General features: G+C 40.7%; 2 protein-coding genes across 7 annotated transcripts in view; one reads left to right on the top strand and one right to left on the bottom strand.

Annotated features, from left to right (window-relative positions):
* The window catches only part of LOC112821706 (large ribosomal subunit protein eL19-like), a 475,653-nt gene that overhangs the window by 347,554 nt on the left and 102,290 nt on the right, over positions 1–25,809 (top strand). The gene's annotated exons all lie outside the window — the stretch shown is intronic.
* The window catches only part of IL18R1 (interleukin 18 receptor 1), a 36,550-nt gene continuing 12,003 nt past the window's right edge, over positions 1,263–25,809 (bottom strand). For all 6 annotated transcript variants that reach the window (XM_073897908.1, XM_025869069.2, XM_025869068.2 and 3 more), the window contains 8 exons: positions 22,154–22,322; positions 19,125–19,275; positions 17,120–17,182; positions 13,786–13,906; positions 11,251–11,390; positions 9,928–10,089; positions 5,263–5,421; positions 1,263–3,513 (listed from right to left, as the gene is read on the bottom strand). In XM_073897908.1, the coding sequence (XP_073754009.1) occupies positions 3,158–3,513; positions 5,263–5,421; positions 9,928–10,089; positions 11,251–11,390; positions 13,786–13,906; positions 17,120–17,182; positions 19,125–19,275; positions 22,154–22,322 (1,321 nt within the window). In that variant the 3' untranslated portion in view covers positions 1,263–3,157. The remainder of the gene's footprint in view (positions 3,514–5,262; positions 5,422–9,927; positions 10,090–11,250; positions 11,391–13,785; positions 13,907–17,119; positions 17,183–19,124; positions 19,276–22,153; positions 22,323–25,809) is intronic.

Genomic DNA, 25,809 nt, shown 5'->3' with positions numbered 1-25,809 from the left:
CACACACACACACACACACACACACACACACACACACACACACACACCGTTTCCTGTTAGAGCTATGGCTTGCTCACTCTTTGAAGAGCCCTCCATTACTCCTGAGCCCACCTCTCAGCGTAGCTTCTGCTCAGAAAGATGCTTCTCTCAGACGCTGGGTCTCCTCCCTCAGAGCTGCACTTCAGTTATTTCCTCCTTGAAATTAAAGCTACGATTCGACTTGGCCTTGGGCACTGGTTTTGCCATTGTCCCTGCTTTAGACAAGTATGTTGATAGCTGCAGGGAAGCTCCTCCTCTCTGCACCTCGCTGGCTGTCCTGGCCTCCCTATGCCTCACTGACCTGGTCAACCATCAGCATCAACATAGCGGGAGCTCCTAGTACCATCAGAGGTCTAACTCCCTGTATCTTGGCAGATGGCACAGCAGACATGCTTTAGTCAAGTGTACATTTTCATCCTGTGCAGGATTTGAGTGCTATTCCCCCCCCCCCAATCCTTACCCTAGTAGCCGAGAAGAAAGGCTGAAAATCCTTCATACTCTTTTGTCCTCCTCTGAGCTAGTCCTAAATAGCCATGCTTCCTCTCTGCAGGCTCTGCCCCAGACCCCCCTAGTATAAGGTGTCCCACCCAGGAAAGTGCCTGCACCCTCCAGAAACTTATCCCAAGACTTGCTGTCCAACAGGCAACTCCAAAGAGAAGAGATGACACACCTTTCTGCCCCCAGCTATCATGCTAGCTCGTTGTGTGAGCTGGGCCAAGTCCCTGAACTTAGCACATTTCAGGCTCCTGGGTTGGGGCTATGTGGCTAATAAGCTCTCTCTTTGCTCTAAGAGAATATAACTTTATTTTAACAAATGTTTCCAGTATAAATGGCCCCCACAGTTTAAGGACATCTGAATCCACAGAAGAGAATGCCGTTATTCTATCAATAATAATTACTTATTGGTCCTAGTTGGAACTGTTTGCACTCAAACTTAAAAATATGCACGTGAATTAACTGGCATGTGAAGAGCTGATATTTGTGCTGTGTGTTGAGTGGCTTTGTGGCTTTGTAGAAGGGAATTCTCCTTTTGCTGCTGGATGGAAGGTACAACAAAGAAGGTAGGTACAAAGTAATGTGACATTAAAAAAAACAGAAGAATATAGATGTAGAAGTCCATTTTGAATGACCCGTATCTTATTGAAACACGTGGGAATCTATGTTGAGAATGAGAAAGTAGAATTTTCATGTAAGTGAAAAGGGTATCAAGAAGCATTCCAAAATTGAGAGCACTAGACCAATGGTTTATTAATATCTTGTAAGGCATACATTTAATATATGTATTTAACACAATGCAAAATACACTTAACGTATTTTATAGCACACACAATAAGAGAGAAGAGCAAAATCAGTCCATGTATTAGAGACTCCAATGATAGCAATACAATTTCTCTAGACCATATGTTTTCACACATAAAACATTAAGTTAGTAATAAATTCTTTTACTTTTTAAGCCACCCAACTAGCACACAAAATTTTAAGCTCTACAAAAGTAAATCACTTTCTCACATCAAAAATCTAACAAAATCTCAATTTTTTAATTTCCAGCAGTATCTACTACAACTGTTTTTAACAGTCTCTGCTTTAAATCTTTCTGGAACATTCACCTTGCACCCCATATATTCTAACCAGGCTTCCAGATTTAACCCAACTCTTTCCTTTCTGTGTAAGGTGGATATTCGCCACTCACTCAGTGATTTCCATGGACAGCCATGACTGCTGAGGCCAGCAAAAAAGCCTACAGTGCTGGGCTCACCTTAGAGTGAGAGACACATGTCTCCCAATGCCAAAAGTTTCACATGTCTAATGGAGAAATACCTTTCACCCTATTGATATGCTTCTCCCATATGCTTCTCTCTATATACAAATGTCCTCAAGTCAAAACTGCCTTCCTTCCAGGTCTCTCTCCTTTTCCTGCTCTCTGCCTTCCATTTTAGTTCACTGCTAAATAACTCATCTAACAATTAATAGTAGCAATTAATAGTAAAGTAGTAATAGCCACACATATACTATTAAGTCTGTGCCAAGAACTGTTGTACTTTATTTATATTTATTTAGTTAGTTCCCCTGTGAAGTAGGTACAATTACTATAAATTCTAAATTTACAGATGAGGAAATGGAGGCGCAGATTGGTTCAAAAGGCTCCAGGGGTCCCCGAAGTAAGTAGCAAGCCCAGGATTCGAACTCAAGTGTCTTGACTGTATGGCTCATGCTCAAACACCACGCCATGCTGCCTCCACGTTGGAGGCATTTTAAATATGTCATTTTTTTTTTACAAATCAAGTCAGTAACTATCATATTTTGCTGTGGCTAATGGATAATAGTGACTAATGGCTAATATGGATGATATGATCTGGCACCTGTCTTATCTATAAACATTCCTGTTAAATCAACAAATGTTTTAGACCATTTTTGAAAAACCCAGAGAATTATCTTAATTCAAATGTGTGCCTCTCATGAAAGATAAAACAGTTTGGGGAAGTTCCCTCCAAATAGGCCCAATTAAGCAAGCCCTGTGCAGTGCTTCAGGGGGGTCCCGACAACTGTGGGTCTGTAGCTGTGGCCGGGACACATTAAACGTGTCCTGAGGCTGAGGCCCTGTCACACCTCGGTCCCCGATGCACACAGCCCCACCAGCTCTCCACCACATCCCAGGCACTATCCATGGTGCTTAGAGGTAGGCTGCACTGTGGGAGTGTGAAGGTACTGTTCCCGCTATTACATCACCTACTGGATCATAGAAAATGCCACTTCATGAACTTACAATCCTTTAATTCAATCAATAGCATTAAAAACGTAAAGATGTGCCCTTTTTATAAGGCATATCAGCCTCACAGTTGCTGAACGTGGATTGAGAATGAGCACTGGGGCCATTTATTGAGGAGGGAGAAACAGGAGATGCATTTCTTTGGAATCCCAGGTTCCTCTGGGAGCACATGACCAAGGCTCAGTCTTCAGTCTTACCCCTGGCAACATAATGACGACTGTCATCTTCAAACTCTAAGTAGGATTTTCAGAGAGGTAAATATTTTTAATAGTGCCCTTTGTTAAAAACAGGCTCATCCACTCCGGGCCCAGAGTGCCAAGAGTTCTTTCTTATGTTCAGCTTTCCTAATGGTCAGGACCGCGAAAGAACAGGTAAGACTTCAGATTCAGCTCCGCATGGCTTGACCATTTTTGCAGGCATCAGATAAAGAAGATTTTTCCAGAACCTTGAGTTATACGACGGAGGTTTATCAGCATTCCATTTCAGAACTCTGTGAGATTTCAAAAGCTGTAGTGATTCGGGGAAGAATGTGAAGTCACTGACAGGTGTAAATTCAATTAAGATGATTTTAATTTTCCTTTCTACCAGCGCTTCATGGAGTCCACTTTCAAGTTCGTACCTGACTTCATTAGACATGTAGCTTTTACTTAGGACGATGATCAGTCTTCGACTTTTTTCTATCAATGAGTGGATTTCATCAACAACAGCTAAAAATGCAAGATGTGGCACAGTAATTAAAGAGAACTAATTAAAAATTAAAGAAGGAAGACAGGAGATGAAGGTCTACTTTTGTATTATTTAACTCTACTTCACTAATAATTTCTCTCAAGACAAACCACTTATTCTCAACTTTATACACCTGTTAAAAACAATCATCTAAAACAAAAAATCATCTAGGTGACAGCAATAACCAACACTTGACCCTTACTCTGTGCCCAACCCTCTTCTAGATGTTTTATATATATCAACTCATTAAAGCATCACAATGACCCTATGAAGAAAGCATCATTATCACCACCATTTTACAGATGAGGAAGCCGAAGTACAGAGTGGTTAGGTAACTTGCCCAGAGTCACACAGCCAGTAAATGGCAGCATCAGAATCAGGACCTAAGCAGTCTGCTTCCAGAGTCCCATGATGCTATCTTGCCTCTCCGCAGGCAGGGAGGAGCACACTGAAATCTGAATTTAAAGATAAAAATATATCTATCCCACCATGATACCAGACCAGAAGTTGACAAACTTTCTGTAAAGGGCCAGGGAGGGACGATTTCCGGCGTTGTGTTACCCATCTCTGCTATTTAGCTCAAAAGCAAACACAGACAATACACAAACTAAAGAGTGCATCATCACTGTGTTTCAACAAGGCTGATAGCCTGGATTTGACCCATGGGTGATCGATTGGCAATTTCTGGTCTAGACCTCTACCCCTTCTCCAATAGAGGTTTTGATCCCAACTATTTACAATTAAATATACAAACAGTCTTTCTTTTCATTTGAGAACTAAGAAGAAATCTATTTTTATTAATTAATTAGTATTTGTTTATGAAAAAGTAGTAGTATTTTCTCCTTCTAACTGGTAGCATTTTCCCTTTCTCATTTGTAATCTAGGAGGGGGAAAAAACACAGCTATTCCTTATTTACTGCTATGTCTTCAGTGCCCAGCTCAGAATTCGGCCCGAGGATGGCACTCAGTATATGTTGGCTGAGCGAATGATGGTGGCAGTAGAAACACTTATATTGCATCCTTGGTAATGCATCAGCACCCAAACTATTCTGACACCAGATTTCAAATATTTGCGCTGGAAAATTTCAGAGAAAATATGGACGTGTTCCTAAATTTCTTGGCTTTGAACTGGAATTTGCTTCAATATATGTTTTGTGGTCATTTGTATTCAGATACTAATAAAAAACTGAATTGCATCACTAAAATCCGACACAAATCATCAATCTTCCTTTATTTTTCCTTTTCCGACTCTCCTAGCCTTTACTGTAATTTTCACACCAGTGTCAACCCAATAAAGAACAAGTATTTTCCGGTAAGAATGAACTGTGTTTATAGTCCAGAGGATCACGTATTAAATTAGGAACCGGTCCTGCTGTACAAAATATTACCAAGAAGGGTGTTCTTACTGTGGGGCATTTCTAGATAAATGCCTCAGGACGATGCGAATTCTGGGTCTGGTTCTGAAAGTGGAATGCCCTTTCCCCAAAGGTTCAGAGAACTAGGAAGGGCAATGAAGAGTCTGGGCCCCAGGGAGGCCACTCTCAGAAGCAGTGTAGTTGGCTTGTTTTCTCACTATTGATTATATTGAGTTACCTGGTTATTTCTGGTTTGGAGGATCATGTTCATTTGTTTTTTAAGCAAAACAGGATTGTCTTTTGCAAGGCTACACTATTTGGCTTTTAAAAAGAAAATCTTTCTACTAGTTTTCTATCTGGTATTCCCTTTCTTACCTCCTCCAGGCACGACATCCCTTTCAAATATGCATAATTTATACCCAAAGTGTTTCTCCAACACCCCGGGCAAAATCTCCACGGCAAAGGTGTGCTCCTCTCCATTCTCGGGTCCACATTCTTTTAGGTAAGACACAAAAGCATCATATGTCTTTCCATCTAGGAAATAAGGTTTACTCTTTTAATTACAGTGCAAATAAAACTTTAAGTACAAATTAGAGTGAAAGTCACAAAAAATGGGAGTGGAACCATTGTAAAAGAAAAAATTAAGTAGAGCATCCTCCCAACCAAACTCACCAAATTGTACCCATTAAATATGTGCAGTTGCTTGTATATTGACTAGAGCTCAATGAAGTCGTTCAAAAAAAGAATACAGAAAATATTTTTGCCAGAAAACCAATTTAAAAATAGAACAAGAATGTTTAAACTAGGTAACTTGCAAGGTCCGTCAAATATTTTTTGGTTCTGTGGTTCTTTTTAGGCATTATTCTTTATCGCTGATTTTTTAAGTTGTCAAAAACAAGAAATAAATTCAATTATTATTAAAGACAAACAAAAAATAGCCTCCACAAACCTCCCAAATGCTAATCAAGCAACCAATTAGCAAATTGTTTTTTAAGCATGTATGTTAAGACTCTCACTGTTTGACACCATAGAGGGATGGAGAGAAATAGGAGATATGAATCCAGAAACTAAAGGAATTTAAAGGCAATAAAAGGCACCAAGGAGCCCCACTATGTCCTCGTTCCAGGAGAGGAAAGCAAATGTCACCTTGGCTTTCTCATATCAGCTAATTCTACCACGATCCTAAAATGTCTACCCTCAAAATGACCCATTGGAAGGCAAAGGCAGAAACAAAGCTGAGCGTTTACACTGGCAAGCGGGAAGAAACAATAGAAGTGATTTAAGCACTATGCTATTGTAACACCTGCTGTGATATTTAAAAATATTATATGTTCTTAGATGCCAATATGAAAACTTCCTGTCCGTTGAAAGGTTTTCATTGATAATAACATCTCTCCTATTTAATTCCTGATAATGAAGCAGTGTTCCGGAGGCTAACGGGACAAAGTCAAAACAAAAGAGTTACCTAAATAACAAAGACCACTGTGGGTCTGCAGCTGCAGTTTGTAGTTACCCACTATCTGGGTAACTACAAAATTATATACACCACCCTCTTCTATCTTCATCCAACCTATCTGAGAAGACAAAGCCGGCAAATGCAACGACTGAAAACGTTTACAAATAACACGTTAGCAGATGCGAGACAGTATAACAAAACAAGTAAAACAAACAGAATCAGCTTGGTCAGAGCCTAAAGAGTGATCTCTAGGGGACATGCTTTCTGAGAAAAGGAAATTTTGAGTCAGGTCCTGAATAATACAATTGACGCTAACTGGGACTGGTAGAGGAAGAAGGGGAAGTGGGCGGGGAATGGTCTCTCCCTGTTCCATGACAATTGGTTAGATGGTACAGGGGTTGGATTTATGCTTGCGTATAGTATTGGGATTATGAATTTGCTACTGAGTTGAAAACTAAATATAATTGGATCCTTTATTAAAATCTAATAGGACAAAACCATTTTAGGTCCATGTTCTTTGTGGTGCATATCACCTATGCTCAACAATTCAGCCTAGTATCTTCAGTGGCATCCAGGTTCACAAAACAACTCTTTTTGTTCCTGGCAAAGCTTCTTCAATTCTACTTACGGCATTCAGGTTCAGCAGTTCAAGTCCGAACCTATTGTTGATGGAAAGCAACTGCTTTGCAGAACTGCATGCATATAAAAGCAAGGACATTTTGGTAAAACCTGCAGAATTTACATGCATATCGAAGGTAGGTAAAGTTGGTAAAAACAGAACCAGTTCCTAGTTTACTCAGAAAATGGGTGCCCCAAGTAATTCTGTTAGATTGCTGTGAAATAGAACTATTTAATAGTGTAAGAGCTACAGCTTGCACTTGTAATCATTATGTCAGTTATTAGAATAGGCACCAAGATGTAAGAAATAAATAAATACACTTTTTTAAAAGGTACCTTTTTTTGTAATCATGATGTTACTATTGCAATAAACCAGGAAAACAATTCAGTTAAGTTTATATGGTGATATACAAGTAATACAGCTTTACTCTTAGCCATGGAAAATGAAAAAATGGTTTTTCAGCTATCGATCGCTTTCAAATACCTAATTTCAAGCAATTCTCTTCTTGGTTTAGCAAATCTTGTAATTTATATTACAATTTCTTTTAAACCCAGGTAATTGAATGGCTTGCTGGTTTTGATAACTGACAAAGTGAAGTGTTTAAAATAAGGTATTTGGAAGCTAATAATAATGATTTTGGGTTCTGTATAAACGAAACCCTCACGTGAATGTATATTTGGGACTTTAAGAAGGCAGGCTCATGCCTCTCAAACTGTGTTAGGCAAATGATCATGTTTTCATTTCATTTGACTGGTTTGGGTTGATTGCTTTCTTTCATTTCCAATCCTTCAAAGACCAATACTGAAAACATTCTTGGATATTGCATCAGTATCAAATTGCTATGAAAGTTTTAGTTTTTGTACTTATGTCTCTATTTCTGTCTTTTTCACGACTGATCACTGTCATGGGTCATACTTTTAAAAGAGCTGATGTACAGCCCATCTATAAATGTTTCTATGCACTGCCACACTGGGAGGCAGGAAGTGCGAACTGAAAAAATTATCTGTGAAATTGGGTCAAACACAACAGAAAGGGGGAAAAAATCTTCGTTGAAGATCAGAAAGATATTAGTGAATGCCCATTTTGAGATATGTTCTGGTCCATGTAAGTAGAGACCTGTTCAAAAGGTACCAAAAATAGATCTCCCAGTTGTAGCATTTCTCTCCATCACCAAAATTGCAAACACACACAGGCTCAAAGCTGAAGTAATTAGCTTTGTTAATTTGATATTATTAACTAAAAGCTGTAAATGTGAATCATGAATCTAGAAAAATCTCACAGGGACAACATGAGACTTCTTTCATAACTTGAGGTCAGGAGGGTCTTTCTACTTGTGACCACAAATCTAGAAACCATAAAAGGATAAACTGGAGTACATTAAAAAAACCTTCCATAATGATAAAAATGTACACCTGAAACTAATATAACACTGCGTCAATTATACTTTAGGAATAATAAAAAATATCTTCCACATATCACACTACTATAAGCAAAGTCAAAAGACAAATTACAATCTGGGAACAATATTTCCATTTCATATTATAGACAGGAGGCTAACCTCCTTAAAATATAAGTAGCTCCTAGAAAGGTTTAAACAAGAAAAAAAGGCCAACAACCCAACAGAAAAATGGCAAAGGGCATGAATGAGTACTTTGAGAAAGTAAATACAAATGAGCCTTAAACAAATGAAAAATTATGCTCTTGCATAGTAAGTGAAATGCAAATGAAAACTACACTGAGATGTAACTTTTTACCTATCAGATTGGCACATGGCCAAAAGGATGTGGGCAAGGCCATGGGAAAAAAGTTACCCCCATTCTTTGAAGGTGGTAGGAGTATGGTAGTAGGCAGGGCAAATTGGCAATGTCTATCCAATTAACAACTGTATCTACCCTTTACTATTGCTAGCAATTCCACTTTGGGGAATTTTTCCTGCACACAGATGAAACAATGACTCTACAAAACTCTCTGTCACATCATTTCTGTAATAACAAAAGGTTGTGAATAACCCAAGATGTGACCAAACAAACAGGGATACATCTGCAGACATAAAACTCTGCACAATTCTAACAAATAGGAGGCTTTATCAACTGATACCAAAGTGCATCCAAAGCATAGCAAAGCAAAGTTCAGAATAGTGTACATAATTTGCCCAGATCTGTCTTTAAGACAGGTGTGGGATTTGATCCTATATTCATATTTGTTTGGATATACTATCAATGGCAGACGAAGTGGGAAACACAGACATGGGACAGGCTGACAGGGCGATTTTCTACTCTTGGACTTTCTGCATTTTGAACTGTGTGCCTTACACACACACACACACACACAAAGCAAGTGCAATGGATTAGACTGATTTTTTAAATTCAGGAATTATCTTTTTTTATTAAACTGTAGTTGACACAATTCAGTAATTGTCTTGAAACTTGAGGACTTCTTCAAATTACCTTTAAAAATAGAGAAACGGAGACACAGGGTCACCAGATAGAGAAAAACACAGATCTAGGAAGCTAGAACCCAGGTCACTTGGCTTCTAGTTCAGGGTTCTTGCAGATACATCAGGTTGCCTCCTTTGTCAGGTTAAAATAATGAACCATAATACAATTCAATTCTATTTAAATGAAGTTTACTGAATTACGCACATTATATAAGGTGCCCAGATAGTGTGTGAATAACGATAGCCCCTGGGCACAAGCATCTCACAGTGCATTTAGAAAGACATGACATACATGTATAAAACAATTAACAATTGTTTGGCAAACAGTTTCTGGCAACATACAAGTAAGTACAAAAAGGAAAGATGATACTAGACAATGTTCAAATCAATTTTTCCGATGGAAAACCTCTACCACACCTTAAGACAACAATATAATCAAAATGAAATGAAATGAAGATTAGTGTTTCTTTATTTGGTTTCTTAATGAAGCCATAAGATAAGAAACCCCAGTATTACGATATTCGTTACCTGTTAACGTTTCATCTTTTCCCATGAAATGTCTATAAAATAGGGCCAAGTCAACTCTATAAATGACACCCATAATCACTAGGAACACAGCTACCACTGAGATCAAAACAGCTATGATCATTCCTCTGGTGAAGACGTAGCCTGGGATATCAACCATCTCTTCTAGAAAGAAAAAGACAACAGGAATAATAAGTGAAAGACAGTTTACCAGTGTCTTCCACCATCACACCACAGTTGTCAGTTTTTACGCTGACCACTGATCCAGTTGTCAACCCAACACATCCTATCAACTTAGTCCACATTCTGCCGTTAGTCCAGAGTACTGATCTTTCTACTCCAATTTTTAAAGAATAAAAATGTGTACAAGCATATTCAGAGACCTGACCTGAAAGCATTGTGATATAGCCTGTCCCAACTTGGGGAAGGTGAGCCTCTAGGACAGTAAGATATCAGGGTGAAATGCAGAGGGACCCAAACCTACATCTCAGCTAGTATGCTGTGAACATAAATGAATTGCATAGTCTTGAGAGAGCAAGCACTGAACTGAGATCATCTGGGCTCCCCGCCTGGCTCCATCACTTAGTCTGAGTCCTAAGGAAAGTCACTGATGCCCTTAACTCTTACTATCTTCATCCATAATATGAAGCCACTTCTGAGCAGCTTCTGGGTCAATGGACCTGGGTTGTACCGTGTTGGCAGAGGAAGGAGGGGGATGGCTCCGGAATGTTCCATCAGGTAGGCAGTGCAAAACTTTAGGAGTCTACTGATGTGAGCCATCAACTGTCTACCTGCCAGGTCCAGGGACTGGTTCAAGGAAGGGAGGCCTCAGTTCATTTTTGTTGAATGAATGACCACACCCAAGGGCCCCCTGTGCCCAGTGCCCAGCTAAGGGAAGCTGGAGGCAACAGTACACCCAGTATCATTGGCCTCATCCTACACTGAGCTGCAAGCTTGCCTACGATCATTGTGGGTGTGCCGGAGCTGCCCTGCCTGCCTCCCCCACAACACCCAGCCACACATCTGTCTCCAGGCTGCATCTGCTTCCCTGTCCGGAGCCCCTGGTTTCTACCTGGGTCTGCAATATGATTGAGAGCAAAAGATAAGAGTTTGTGTTTTCATTCTTTGCACAAAATCAATGCACAGGGAACTCCAGCTGGGGACTGAGTCCCAGTTTAGCCTGAATGCCTGACACAAGGTCGACAATTTCACCTCTCGGGAACTTGCTTCCTGGGCTGTAAAATGAGGGAGTGGTGATCTTTGAGGGGTGTCTCAGCAGCAACATTCTAAGCTTCCACAAACTTCCACAATAAAACTTTCTCATACCTTTTTTCAACAAGACAAAGTTCATGGTGTCTGTGCCTCCCTCGCTGGCCACAGCACAACTATATGAAAACTTAAGATTTTTTTCATTAATATTCTCAATTCTCAGTATTATTGATGCATACAATTTGCCATCTGGAGTCCTGTAAAAGAGGAAATAATTCAGTGATAGGCGTTGGTCATTACCAGCAACATTACCCACGAGAGAGGAATTCATACGTGCAAATACCCAAGAGCAGTGGGTCTGTTGGCTCTATGGAACCTTCCTTTTCTGACGGGGACTCAGAGACTGGGCCACCAAGAATCTCGGCTCCTCCAGGGAGCATCAGGGCGGGCAGAAACAGCCCTCCTGAGACCACCTGGGGAACGATGTTGTGCACTGCCCAGAATGAAAATGCTGGAAGGTAATGATGCTGACTTGAAAACACAAGAAAATATTCTCTCAGTTATTTCCCCCTATTTCTCTTCTCCTAACTACTTAGTTTTCCTCCCACGGGGAGGTCTCCACTGATCGTGACAAGGCTGCAAAAGGGTTTGGCATAAATACAGATTCTTATCAGGTTTCTCCATGCAATCCTAAAGATCACTTTTATTTGTTCAGCATTGAAAATAAACTTAAGAATGACACTATTCGGAGCACCTGGGTGGCTAAGTCAGTTAAGTGTCTGACTCTTGACTTCGGCTCAGGTCATGATCTCAGGGTCCTGGGACAGAGCCTTGTGTCGGGCTCCACGCTCGGTGTGGAGTCTGCTTGAGATTCTCTCCCTCTCCCTCTGCTCCTCCCCCTGCTTGCATGTTCTCTCTCTAAAATAAATAAATAAATCTTTTAAAAATAAAAAAGAATGACACTATTCTCAGACGCACCCATAGGGACATGAGAAATACCAATTAAGCCATTCAGGGAGTGTCAGAAAATGACTTAGACAAACACCAGCAGCAAGTTGTCTTTCTCTTCTTAAGAGATTCACGTTGTGCTATCGTTGATGCAAGGCAACTGCCCATGACATCAGCTTCCCCACCAATGACAACCTGTGAAAGCCCTCGCCAGGTGGGGTCACTCACCTGCCACAGCAGGTGTCTCTAGTACTCGGGACACGGCACCCACTGTAGCCTCCAATTGTCTCAAATACATTTTAGAACGTAATTCTGCACAGAAGTCACCAAACCAGAAATATCAACTATTTAAGATCAGTGAAAGACCCCGAAAGTAAGGCACAAAAGGTCAGTGAGGAGCCAAAACAGGTGACGGAAAAAGCTCATGCACCTAATTCTAAAGAAAGACCACCTTACTCCCCTAGCTTAGCTTAAGCTCCATTTCAAATAGTTTGGCAAGTTGGTCTTCTGTCCCCCCAAAGATTAGCAATAGATCACGAGAAGGGGGACATGCAGAACTCGAGTGAAGGTCTGATGCTGAGGATAAGACACAATGGCAAGACATGTATTTCAGCTGGACCAGCATTCACACGCCCACTACCGGGCGAGGCCACAGACCTTGCACCATTAGAAGCTCGCAGGCAAGTGTCAGCAAGAATTGAGAGCTGCCTGTGGGATGACAAGGAATGTTTTGAAGTATAAAAGGCAGAAAAAAACCTCAAAAGTGCAGCCAAGGTGACAGACACCTTGGGATCACTACTCACTAAAACCTGAGTGTATCAGGACATTACTAAGTAGAGTAATGACCCGAAGTCATTCAGAAACACCTAATGACCACAGGCTTGGCATGTTTTAATAAGTGTGACCATTCCTTACTGGAAGAACATAGGCTATGTAAGTACTAATACACATGTGATTTGAAACTTTTTGCACCAAAAGCTGCCTCCTAGATACTTACATCTAACCAATGCCCTCTTTGTGTTTTTTTTTTTTTAATTTCTTTTACCTGTTCTTACTGTGTTTCTAATTTCCATTAATGGACTCTTGACAGCAAAATGCTGCAATAATAACTATGTTCAATGTCAATCTGCCAACAGTGAATGTCACAGGGTAGGTGACATGTGTACATTAGTGTTTCCTTGAGACAAAACTTACATCTGACAAGCTTTGGAGACTCTTATATGATTACTAATCTTATAAGATGCTTAAGTAAAATCCCCATCCCCTTCAGATCCTGACTGACCAAAAGCTACTTTTGTAAGATGATGCGAAAAAGTCCCACTGACCTTCTTTTCCTAGCTTAGATCTTGGCAATAGATTTCTGCATAATCCGTCAACCTAGAGCATGGTAATTATAAGTATAAAATATGTAAATTATAATTAAAATTTAAACTTAAACATCCAGTCATTGATTCAGGACTCTGGGGTTTTTTTTGTTTGTTTGTTTGTTTTTGCAATTGCACTACTAGGTATTTATCCAAAGGATACAAACATACTGATTCGAAGGGGCACATGCACCCCAATGTTTATAGCAGCAATGTCCATAATAGCCAAACTATGGAAAGAGCCCAGATGTCCAGGACTCTGGTGTTTTTTTATGTCATGTATCTACAACAAAAGGTGATTTGTATATATTGTGACAAATAATGTATCACATATACATACCTAGTTCTTGTTATGTTCTCTTCATGTACATTAGGTTCCTTTCCATTTTCTTCCCACACGTTCCAATAAACTGCATCCTTTTCATTCACCAAAGCAGAGCAGTTGAGTTCTACATCTTTTCCTACATAAAAGTTGATAACCAATGTTCTGATCTTAGAAACTCAGATTTCCCAAAGGTATAAAATGAATATAATCACTATATGTTAACCTAATATATAAAGATAATATAGTGCTATGTTCCAGAAACAAAACAGATATGCCTTATTTTTAAATTTAAAAAAATGTATAAAGCAGAGAAATTAGGTAGCAATTATAAGCCATCACCAAAATATGAATTGGTTTCTCTTCAAATGTTTATGTTTAAATCAGTGGCCAGTGGACTTTCTTTTCAACATACAATTTAGTAGGGACTGTCAGACCAACACTCCCACGGCAACTTCTAGAAAAACAAAATGGGTAAGTCACACACAAAAAATGAAATTAGCTAAAAAGTACAGACCCCCAAGTGCAGAGAAAACAAAGAGAAACAGTGGAGCTGAAAACACCGTCAGGAAAACGCCCTTCGGGGGTTGGGGGGAGCTGAGATAGCCAGCCGTCTTATTCTTGGGAGAAATTTGTTTTGGTTTGCACAGCGTAGAGGGAATCTCATAGAGAAAAAGAGAGCCCAGTGGAAATTCTGACAGCCACACGGGCTTACAGGATGACTGCTGAGGAGGCTGTGAAGGCTGACCGGTTTCTCCTACAGTCTCATAGTACTTAGGAGAGAAAACCCCCACAGAGGAAACGATGTACAACAAACACAGGCCTGAAGTCCCCGTGCCCCTCCCCCACCCACCTTAACCACACTGCAAGAAATCCCAGGGGAAAGTTTTCAGACTCGTGAAAAATTATCCCAGATGAAAGCAAGCAACTACAGGAACAAATGAAGAGCACAAGAAAATACAAATATTTGAGTAAACATAAAAGACTGTGGGTTATTTAAAGCAATAATAATGTGATCTACTGTGAGTTTTAGCACATCTGCAAGAGAGAAATACATAAAATAACAGCACAACCTGAGGTAGGAGGGACAAATGAAATGAACTGTTGCAAGGTCCTCCCATGCTGTGAAGTTATGAATGTGCTGAGATGTACCTTTGTCTTATTGCAGTCAGACAAGGATACATATTGTAATCTCTAGAACTACTAACGAAGGATACAAAAAGGTCTAACACAAAAGAAAACAAAGCAGATTAAATAAAGAAAATACTTTATGAATCCAAAAGGAAGGGAGGAATAAAAGGACCAAAGAACACATAAACCAACTAAAAAACAGGTAGCAAGATGAGAGGCTTCACACCACCTCCATCCATAATTCATGAAATGCAAGTGGATTACACACTATACAGACTGGATTTCAAAAAAGATCCAAATATATGCCATCTATGTGAGATACATTTTATGTGTATTTGATTTACAAAGAAATGCTAAAAGTAAAAAGATGTAAAAGAAAAAAAGAGAGAGAGAAAGCCTGTCAGTCTCAAACAAAAGAAAACCTATATGTCTATCCATTATCAGAGAAAGTAGGCACTCAGGAAAGAAGTATGATAGATAGAGAGAAATTTTATAATGATAAAGTATCAATTCAACAGGCATCAGTTTGTATATGCCCATGAGATAACCTCGGCATATATAATGCAAGGATTGACGGAACTAAAGGGTACAGAGATAAATTACCATTGTAGTTGGAGATGTTAACATCTCTTGGTAACAGATAAAGAAAACACACAAAAGCTTGGTTAAAATACAGATGATCTGAATAATACCATTAGCTAACTTCACATAATTGATATTTACAGAATGATAAAACCAAAACCTGCAGAATGCATATTTGTTTCAGACGCACTTGGAACATTCATCAGAGACACACCACATTCTGGTCCTGAAGCAAGTTACTCCAAACTGCATATGACAGAAATGATACAGTGTATAATCTTGGACCAGAATGGAACTTAACTATATATCAATAACAGCAACAACAACAAAAAACAACTAGAAAATCCTCCAAAGATTTGGAAATTAAGAAGAAAAAATAATCCATAGAAGAAAGAAGAAATCACAAGGGAAGTTTTGTTTTTTTTTTTTATGTTTGAACCCAATAGTAATGAAAATATGGCATACCCGTATTTGTTGGAAACAACTCAAGTCATGATTAGAGGGAACTTTAGAGTTTAAAATGCATGTGCTACAAGAGAGGTTGACTGAAATTAATTCTCTATGTCTCCATGTCGACAAATGAAAAATGAGGTGCAAATTAAGCCCAAAATGAGAAGAAAGAAATAAGAGAGCTAAGTTCAGAAACCAATAAAAAGCAGGCAAACAACAACTACAAATCGCAAAGTATCCGAGCTGTGTTGGGCAGATGTGGTCCCACAAATGATTGTGACAGATGCTGGCCCAAAGGTGTGGGCTTAGGAAACAGTGAACAGCAACTTGGACCCCAGCTTTGCCACTTTTTATTGATTTAACTTTAGACAAATTACTGAACCCTTTCTCCTGGGCTTTGGTCATTTAATCCACAAGATGGGAATAATACCCCTTGGAGTTGTTCGGAAGATTTAATTTAAGAATATATTTCAATCACCTAATATAAAACATGGTGTAGCATATGTGAATTTCTTCTTTTCCTTCCTTCCTTCCCTTTTGGAAAGGAATTACTTATGCAACTGGATGCACTGATTTCATCAAGCCCTGTCTAGGCAAATCTTAAATGTACAGTCAGTTAAGTCCATTGAGTCAAAGCCCATTGATTCATCAATCAAATATTCAGACCACAGAATAAGTCTGAATCATTCCTCCAGAGTGTTCTCTCAGAGTTTTCATATTTATTTATTTATTAAAGATTTTTATTTATTTATTTGACAGAGAGAGACACAGCGAGAGAGGGAACACAAGAGCAGGGGAGTGGGAGAGGGAGAAGCAGGCTTCCCGCGGAGCAGGGATCCCGACATGGGGCTCGATCCCAGGACCCTGGGATCATGAACTGAGTCGAAGGCAGACGCTTAACGACTGAGCCAGGCGCCCCTAGAGTTTTCATATTTAAAAGTGGCCAAAAGACTATCACAGAAAAGCCACAGCAGGGTGACCAAAACCCTATGTATAATGTTTTCAACAGACCATTCGTTTTCACCAGCCTACAAATGGCAACATTCAAACAATGATAGGCTTTTCTTCACTAAGCCTGGCACGTGTGATGCACGCACAATATGGATCGATCATTGAGTCAGATTTAGCCTTGGAAGACTCAGTTTTACCCCCATTCCTAAATGCAGAGTATATGTATGTCAAAATATACCTAATTCCACCTTCACATAGTTAAGCTTTGGTCCAAGAAGAACAGGAATTATTTTGCTGCGATCTAAAAGTGAAAGAAGAAAAGAAAAACGAGTCAGCATTGCACTGAGCTTCTCTAAGACAAGTATTTGTAGTAACACGCTTATACCATGTGACAAAGATCCTAATAGTCATCACTTTACACTTACTTCTGCCGTATTTTCATTAATTAATGGTTGCAGCTGATAGTGTTTGTCGTTTCGCTTTCCGTCAACTCAAAGCTAATATAACTGGAGAAAACACACTGAATTGGGTTTCCCTCAGCTCAAATCTGTGGCTTCTGCAGCTAAACGCCAGAGGAAAATGTCCATCCAGGCGGACAAACCCACCTGCAGGACTTAGCGGGAAAGTCCCCGGGAAATGCCTTTCTGCTCTGCCTTTATTCCTCCTGTCTGCTCTCATCAACTCCTCACAGACAGATTTATTGGGGACAGGGACTCTACTCTGTGCAGTAGGCAAGGCACTCGCTCTCAGGTGTCGACCCTTCCCACGCAAACAGTGAGGGAAACACGCCTTCAATTTTGTGCTCTGGATGCCTCGCTTGCCTCACCTTAGTCCTGGCCCTGCAGGGATGTCCACACCTGCGGGCTCAGCTCTGCTTCTGTTCGAGTGACTTCTGACCCTGACTAGAGGTACCTAATACTCTCGGCCTCAGCTTCCCTCTGAATGCTGTCATACGACCTAGGGAGCTAATAACTGCCGAATACGGAGAGCACATATTGAACCTGCTATGTTGTCAAGTTCTTGTCAGTCCAAAGATCAGCACTGGCAACTTTCTTCATGACCTAGACTCTCCCTTCTGGTACAGCCGGTGCTTCTGGGGCATTTACAAGTAATGTACAGAGCAGTCATTCCCGATGCTCAGCAAACTCCTGGGGCTTACTGGTGCTCAGCAAACACGATGTATATGCAGAAGGAGTGAAGGGAGCCTAAGGGGCTCTCCGGCACCAACCCTACCTAAGCCCTCTCGGGAAGTGTGATGCTGCAGAGTGAAGGGTAGAGAAATGAGTGGTGAGTGTGTGGGTAGGAACTGGAGGATGAAACTTGCAAAGTGAAACTCCAAGCGAGTCAGATTTGGCTCTTCTGGGATTCAGACTCTCTGGGCATGTGTGGAATGAATACAGGCAGACAGCAGGACCTGGGATGCCACCAGAGAAAGTAGGAACTCTCAGGTCTTGAGAATATTGAGGGACATGAACTGATTCCAGGACAAAGGGGTGATTTTGTAGAAAATTGCTATTGCTTATCTTTCTCTGGATCCGTCTCCTCCTCCCCCCCGCCCGCCCCGCCATCAGGAATGTCAGTGGGAGCCCTAGGGGAGGGGTGGTGTAAAAGAATATCTTTAAGACAGTATGCCATCTACTAAAACTTGAAGTATATCATTGAAATCCCAGAGCACCCTGTCCCCGGCATGTCCTCCTGCCCATCTCGTGTTCAGCCTCTAAACTTAGCTCGGAGTCTCCAGACTCTGATCTTCCTCTGGACTCTCTCTGCACCCTTAACACCTCACAGATGAATCCAGTTTCATATACTAGGGTACTCCTATGTGGATTATCACCTCTCCTGCCTATAATCAAATTTCTCTAGTACGTTACACACTTTATTTCCTATTTCCCTGCCTCTTTTACCTCCTGATGCTCAGTACAGTTTATTGAATTATAGACACTTTGAAGAATATCTGTTGAGTGAAAGCATATGCTAAACAAGAGATTCCTCAAATTACTCAAACATGAAATAAGAATGCTGGCTCATGGGAGGCTCACCTATATAAAGGTCATTTACTTCCCCCCCCGCTGAAAATAATCTTTCCAATGTGGTGAATGATGCCCAAACGATTTGACCCTTAAATTTGAGCGAGCAATGTGGTCACAACTCCAAGTTAAGTTGCCTTTGGATTCCTGCATTACAAAGAAAACTCATTTTACAAAGATACATTTGCTTCTTTCCCATTCTAAAATTTCTCTTACCTCCAACTATTGTTACATTGAAGGTTTTGGTGACATTAAATAGTTTTCCATTATGATGAATGAAAAACACACAGGTGTAATATCCCTGATCTCTAAACTCCGCATTCTTCTGTAAAACTGGGTTTTTATTGTTCTCCATCTCTTCACAGTTCTGTTTTGCAAAAAAAAAAAAAAAGGAAAAAAGCAAGTTAAAATATTTTAAGTAAAAGCAGTATCATGTTATATTGATTCAAATTTATAAAAGATTTTTATTTAAAAAAGGGGGAAACTGAAAACTAGCAATAACTGAGTCGATGTCCCAGGGATCTGGTACTGCCTCTGTGGCAACAATGAAACATAGCCCATTACTGTTATTATTGTTGTTATTAATACATGCTGGGAAATAGAATATAGGGGGTGCTGTAGCTGCTCCTGTCATTTTCTTTTAATCTCTCTCTTTTACACATAAAGGGGGGGAGGGGTAAAGACAAAGGGAGAGGGAGAAGGGAAGGAGGGGTGGAAGGAAGGAGGTAAAGGAAGAGAGAGAGAGAGTAATCACTATAACAAAAAAATCCTTGCTTGGGTGAAAACTTTTTGCACAACTCTATTTTGTAACACTTGTAGTTGAAGTCCATATACTCAGGACTATCCATCCTGGGGGTGGGTAGTGGAGGTGGGAGCAAAATTACTCAGAGACCTGAGTACCTAGCAAACCACCCAGCCTCTTGATGTCTTCCACCAGAAGACAGTGGACTGATCAGAAAGGTACCAAGAATATTCAAATCCACAGGCACACACAAACATGTCTCTCCACCACAAATTTCCATACAGGTCACAGGAATGAATAAAAACAAAAAAGCCACCTTCTTCAATCTAGCCATCAGTCACCCATGGAAGAGGTTCTAAGCGATCTAACATCCAGATATGGAAAATGGGAACTAAATGGCTAACCTTGACTATGTGACACTGTTCCTGCTTAGGAACAAGGAGAATGTACTGCCCACAGACCTCTCTCGAAGGTGCCAAAGCTGGCAGCAACTGGGGCTAAGCCCAGAGGGTGCTTAGCATGGAAGCACCCACTCGCATCCTCATTTCAGTAAATTGTTTCTGTACATGTCAAACTTTTATGACCCCAAACTGTTTTTTTCCAAAGCACATTTAAATATCAAAGACTCTTCATTTTTATTTCCAATCATGTGTTTACTGATTTAGCTTCCTTGCTCTCCTCCCCTCAGATAGGCCATGATCTGTAAACAGGCTGAGAATAATGAACCTTGTGTTTAATCATCTAGCTAGAAACAGCCTCAGCAGATCTATTTTCTGAATTTAAATATCCACATGTTGAGATTTCTTGAAACCTGTACACTGAACCTCACAAAATTATAACTACTGTTAAATATTTGCACGTTTGATAGGAAATAGAGTCAAGTCCACTCAGGACTGACTCAGACATTTAGAAAACATTTGGATAAGAGCTCTCCTTGAAAAATTACAAGTAAACAGTGGTGAAGCAAAATATGCAAACAAAGATTTCTAGGAAATCATCCGTAGCTTCAACTTTCTGAAGGGTTTCTGTCTGGCTCACTCTCCCATATGGCTCTTTAAAATTTCCATAACAGAGTCACATTTTTCAGGTTTGTTCTTCTATAGAAATAATATAATTTGTGTTGGGTGTCTGCATGTATGTAATTTAAGAATGTCTATGTATTATATAGGTATATACTATAAGTTTATATATGATACGTTTGTGAATATATATATAATCTCCATAGTATTGTCTAAAAGAGCTCTTACAATTCAAGTAAAAGGTACACCAGCTGAAGAAAATAGATAATCCACAAAAGTAATCCTAAGGTGCAATAAATACATAAGATGTTCAATTTATTATTAAGAAATGGGGAAAAAAACTACTGAAAAGTACAGAAATTTTGCATGTCAGATTCTAACGGTATGACTTCACAGTGTGTGGTGGTGCCGGAAAAGAGGGTTTTGAACTAGCATAGCTCCCCGGAGAGAAGTTTAATAATGTGGAGCAAAAGCCATAAATGTGCTCAGAGCCTTTGATCCAATAATTCTACTTTTAGGGATGTGACTGAAGAATAAATCATACACACACCCTACGACTTACTAGAATGATACTTATTTTAGCTATGCAAATAATAGTGGAAAGTAAGAAACTAACAAATGCCTCAAACCAGGGGATTTTAGTTAGACACAAGTGTAATACACAATGGAATCCCACGTTGGGAAGGATGTTTAAAGAGGTAGGGGAATAATCGCAATATAATTTTTAGTGGATAAAGGAAAAATACAAGCCATTAAAAATACCATTTTTATTTAAAAACATGTTTTTAAATATCACTTTTTAAAAGTAGATGTTTACACACACAAAAATCCCAACGTCTCTGGCTGGGGGAATTCTGAGTGAGCTCTGCTGTCTTCATTGTGCATTTTTCCCATCTTCCATCTTTATAAAAGGAACTCATATGTTTAGAAAAAATACATATACAATACAAAATATCGTATACAATAGAATTTAAAATTTTAAATATATGTGGCAGAAGAAAATAAAAATCCCTAATCTTGCATTCCTAAAATTTAATTTATCAAAAGAGAAGGAAAATGAAAGAAGGGCAAGAAAGAGGAAGCTGTTACCATTTATCAAACACTTAATATGGGGCAGGAGCTCATGTGAGCAACCCTGCTGGGACACCTTGCTCAGACGGGCAGCTGAGCTGTCGAGGGGTCAAGGCAGCTTGCACGGGACAAGACAAGGATGCTCCACAGCCTCACTTTGGATTTTTGGCTTTTTTTCCTCAAGTTAAAATACTTTTTAAAGATTTACTTATTTAAGAGAGAGAGCAGGAGTAAGGGGCCGGGGGACAGGAAGAACGAGATTCTCAGGCAGACCTCTTGCTGAGCTCAGAGTCCGACGCCGGGCTCCATCTCACGACCCCGAGATCATGACCTGAGCTGAAATCAAGAGTCAGACGCCTAACCCACTGAGCCACCCAGGCGCCCCTTAAGTTAAAATATTTTAGAAGTGTTACCTTATACAGTGATGTTCTATTGGCCAGTTTTGAATAGTATGTGTTTTGTTTACAGTTTACATGCAACGATTTTTGAACTTCCACAGTTTTACTAATTAGTTGTTTTTCAGCAAAACAGCTGTGTTTACTTTTTCCAATGACATTTAATTTCCATTCATGCGTATCATGTCTATGAAACAAAGGTTTAAAGGTATTTTATAATTAGTACAGAGACTTTGCGAATACCACCTTTTAGTAACCAATCCAACCAGTGAAAACCTTTCCTTATTTTTGTATAAAGAGGCTCATTCACTGATGCCCAGACCATGCTCTGCCCCATTTTGGTTCAGTGCAGCAAGAAATTTAACAATTGTCATGGGACAAGGGTAAGGGGCTGTGAAAGAGAAAAACCTCAGCAGTCCTACACACACACACACACACACACACACACACACACACACACACACACACACCCCACCTGCTACAGACCATATATTATGGGTGTCTGGACAGAAATGTTTAAAACCTCAATGATCTTTGAAAATGTACAAGTTCAAAGATTCTTAACTCAGGATGGGACAGTAGCAGTGGATTGATGAGATCCACAAACAAACTCCTGAACTTGTTTCCTGGAAGTGTGTATATATGCATTGGGTTTTATATTTCTCTGGGCAATTTCTTCTAATCCTCTTCTCTTACTGTTGAGTAAAGCCAAGTCTGGAGTGGCTGCATAACTATATTAGCACTTTACTGAGCAAACGTTAGTTTGAATTGATTTTATTGGTGTTGTTCCTTCTGATTAGAAATTAGTAAGCTGGAAGAGGAAACAACTTTAACACAGTTTTTAAAAAGGAGCTCGATCTCACAACCCTGAGATCATGACCTGAGCTGCAATCAAGAGTCAGATGCTTAACCCACTGAGCCACCCAGGCGCCCCTTAAGTTAAGACATTTTAAAAAAGTGTTACATTCTACAATAATGTTCTATTGGCCAGGAAACAAGGAAATGTTTGCAACCTGATGTTTGTTTAAACTGCACATGCAATATACGGATCCCCATACTAAACACAACAGACGTGTGGTTAAGTTGTCCAGTGTGCCTTTTGTACCTACCACAGGCTCCTGCAGTGCCCTCTCTAAGTCTACAGTAGCGTGGAAGGAAGACTAGCACTCACTGAGCTCCGGGCATTGCACCGCGCATGTGCAATGGGGATGGCGATTTCTCTTACGTGAGGTCAGAAAGCTAAACCTCACCTAAAGCTGAATCACTGGCCCAAGTTCCCACACCCGGTCAGCGGCAGTGTCAGGATGCAAACACACTTCAGTCTGGTGCTAAAGACCAGGACTGCACTGCCCAATACTATGCTCTCACAGTCGAGGTGAGTCTGGCTTCTCCCTTGGGCAGGAAGTGGTGGGTGGCTTGACAAGCTGTCCTCAAGGTTAAAGGCGGTAGGTCAGCGGCCATGGAGCATAATAGAGCTACGCGGCCCTTGGAAAGGATTCAGAATCCCATTGGCATCATCGTCTTCCCAAGTGTGTCTAATGTTTCCCCGACTTCAGCGCCGCTGAGCTGGACAGAGTTCTCTTTCCAGATCTTTCTGTCCTGTCACTTACGAGGAAGACAGTACATGCATATTTCCATCTTATCGGGCCATATTGTTCTCTACCTCTGCAATCCTAATTCCTAACTCTCAGTAAGTCCTGACTGACAGAACGCCTCCACGTCCCAGCCACTGCCCTGGCAATGTGGGAACAAGGGGACACTGTCCTTGCTCGGGGAGCATGAAGGCCAGTGTGAAGCTGAGGCCAACTGACCAAAGCTGTGACCACCCCTGTTCTCCCACAAGGCCATCCATTCTTGGTCACAGGAGCCACTCCTGCCACACAAGAGGGGATCTGAAAAGCTTTAGCCCATTCTTGGGAGGCCCCTTACCAAGTCAATCTTGCTGCTTGTCAATCTAGAACATGACTATGAGACTTCTGCACGTGCTTTTCTCTCTATATTCATGCCCTCCCCTCTAGCATCGAACACCCCCTCTCTCCTGCATCCCCTCCCTTCTTGGTGGATCTCCTTCTTAAAATTTGATCTGACTTCAGGATTCAAGTATCAGTCTCCAGAGGCCTTTGATTATTAGCAGAGGGCTCCTGAAAAATGAAAGGATTATGGTTCTAATGGACAGATTCCACATGAAATACAGAGGCTTGCTCATCTAAATCTGTGCACACACACACACACACACACGTACACACACACACACACACAGAGGATATTGTTCACCAGTGACCCAAATTTGAAGAAATCCCCATCTTCAATGCCCCTAGGTGTCCAAAACAACCTGTGTAGATTCCCATTGGTTTTCTTTTTTTAAAGATTTTATCTATTTATGTGAGAGAGAGAGAGTGACCACCAGCTGGGGGAGAGGGAGAAACAGACTCCCCGCTGCAGGAAGCCCGATGCAGAGCTCGATCCCAGGACCCCAGGATCGCGACCAAACCCTAAGGCAGACGCTCAGCTCAACTGACTGAGCCACCCAGGTGTTGCACCCCGCCCACTGATGTTCCCAAAACCACTGTCAAGGTCTCTCCTCATTCCATCACATTAGTCTCACGTTATTCGTCAGCCTCCAACACCTTTCAAAGTTCATCACCACAGCCACTGAGCCACCTTGTTTTTCCTGCCTTGTCTGATCATCTTCCTAGTTCTCCACACTTCTCCGACAGCCTGTCTCTATTTGATGCTTCCAGTCTTCCTTCCTAAGCCAGGCTGTGTTCTCCACCCTCCGTATCAGAGAGACGTTGCCTTCTGTCCCTATCTGTCTCCAAGCGATGTTTGTGGATAACTGACTCTTCCCCTCAATGTGCTCTTCCTGCCCTGTCTGGGGTACTTCCCGCATTTAAATCATGCCTTTATTAAATCAGGACTAGGGAGATTTTTTTTTTTTACCCCATTTGTGAGTATTCATTCTACATTAGTGTGAAAAGTCCCAGTTGTGAGCTACTTCTAGAATCGTCACTCTTCAAGGAACACACAAAATTCACTGGTCAAAACAAACAGGAAAAGAGTTTTTGAATTTCTGACTCCTGGGGGTTCCTATGTATAGAAACAAACCAAAATGACCTCATTTTGTGCAAAACCACATGAGTGATAACAAGGTTTCACCGTGATTATCTCACTCTGCTCTCAATAGCACTGTTGATAATGATCAGGACCCACCCCAGAAATCTACTACATCTGAGAGCACACCACCAGCACTCCCCTCACCTGGCCCCGAGCTATCTTTCCCAGGTCAGCCTCAGATTTCTCTAAAACTACACACATACTCACGTGCAGAGGCAAGTACATACACAGCACCACAAACATGCCAGATAAACACCATGTCATAAAGACTAATAATCCATCACATAGAACACCGCTTGTCCCAGCTGCTCCTTCCCAGCTCACCAAATAAAGTATAAAGAGAACCCAGTTCAGTAATAATCACTGAAACATTCAGTTGGTTTTTCTCATTTCAAAGAACTTATGACTCTGGGACTCTTGATTATGAGTGTCCTGGCATAGACTATAGGGGTCTGTCCCGTGCAAGTCATGCAAAGCCTTTTCTGGGCTCTTCTCTCTCACTGCTCCTGGCTGTAGGTCTGTGACTGGGTGCAAGACCCATACATCCCTCACTCACACTA

The sequence above is a fragment of the Callorhinus ursinus genome, unplaced genomic scaffold, assembly GCF_003265705.2.
Source record: "Callorhinus ursinus isolate GAN/ISIS: 27379988/994484 unplaced genomic scaffold, GSC_fseal_2.0 scaffold10, whole genome shotgun sequence".
In the NCBI taxonomy this organism is placed as follows: domain Eukaryota; kingdom Metazoa; phylum Chordata; class Mammalia; order Carnivora; family Otariidae; genus Callorhinus; species Callorhinus ursinus.
This window is presented reverse-complemented; position numbering and strand designations above follow the sequence as displayed.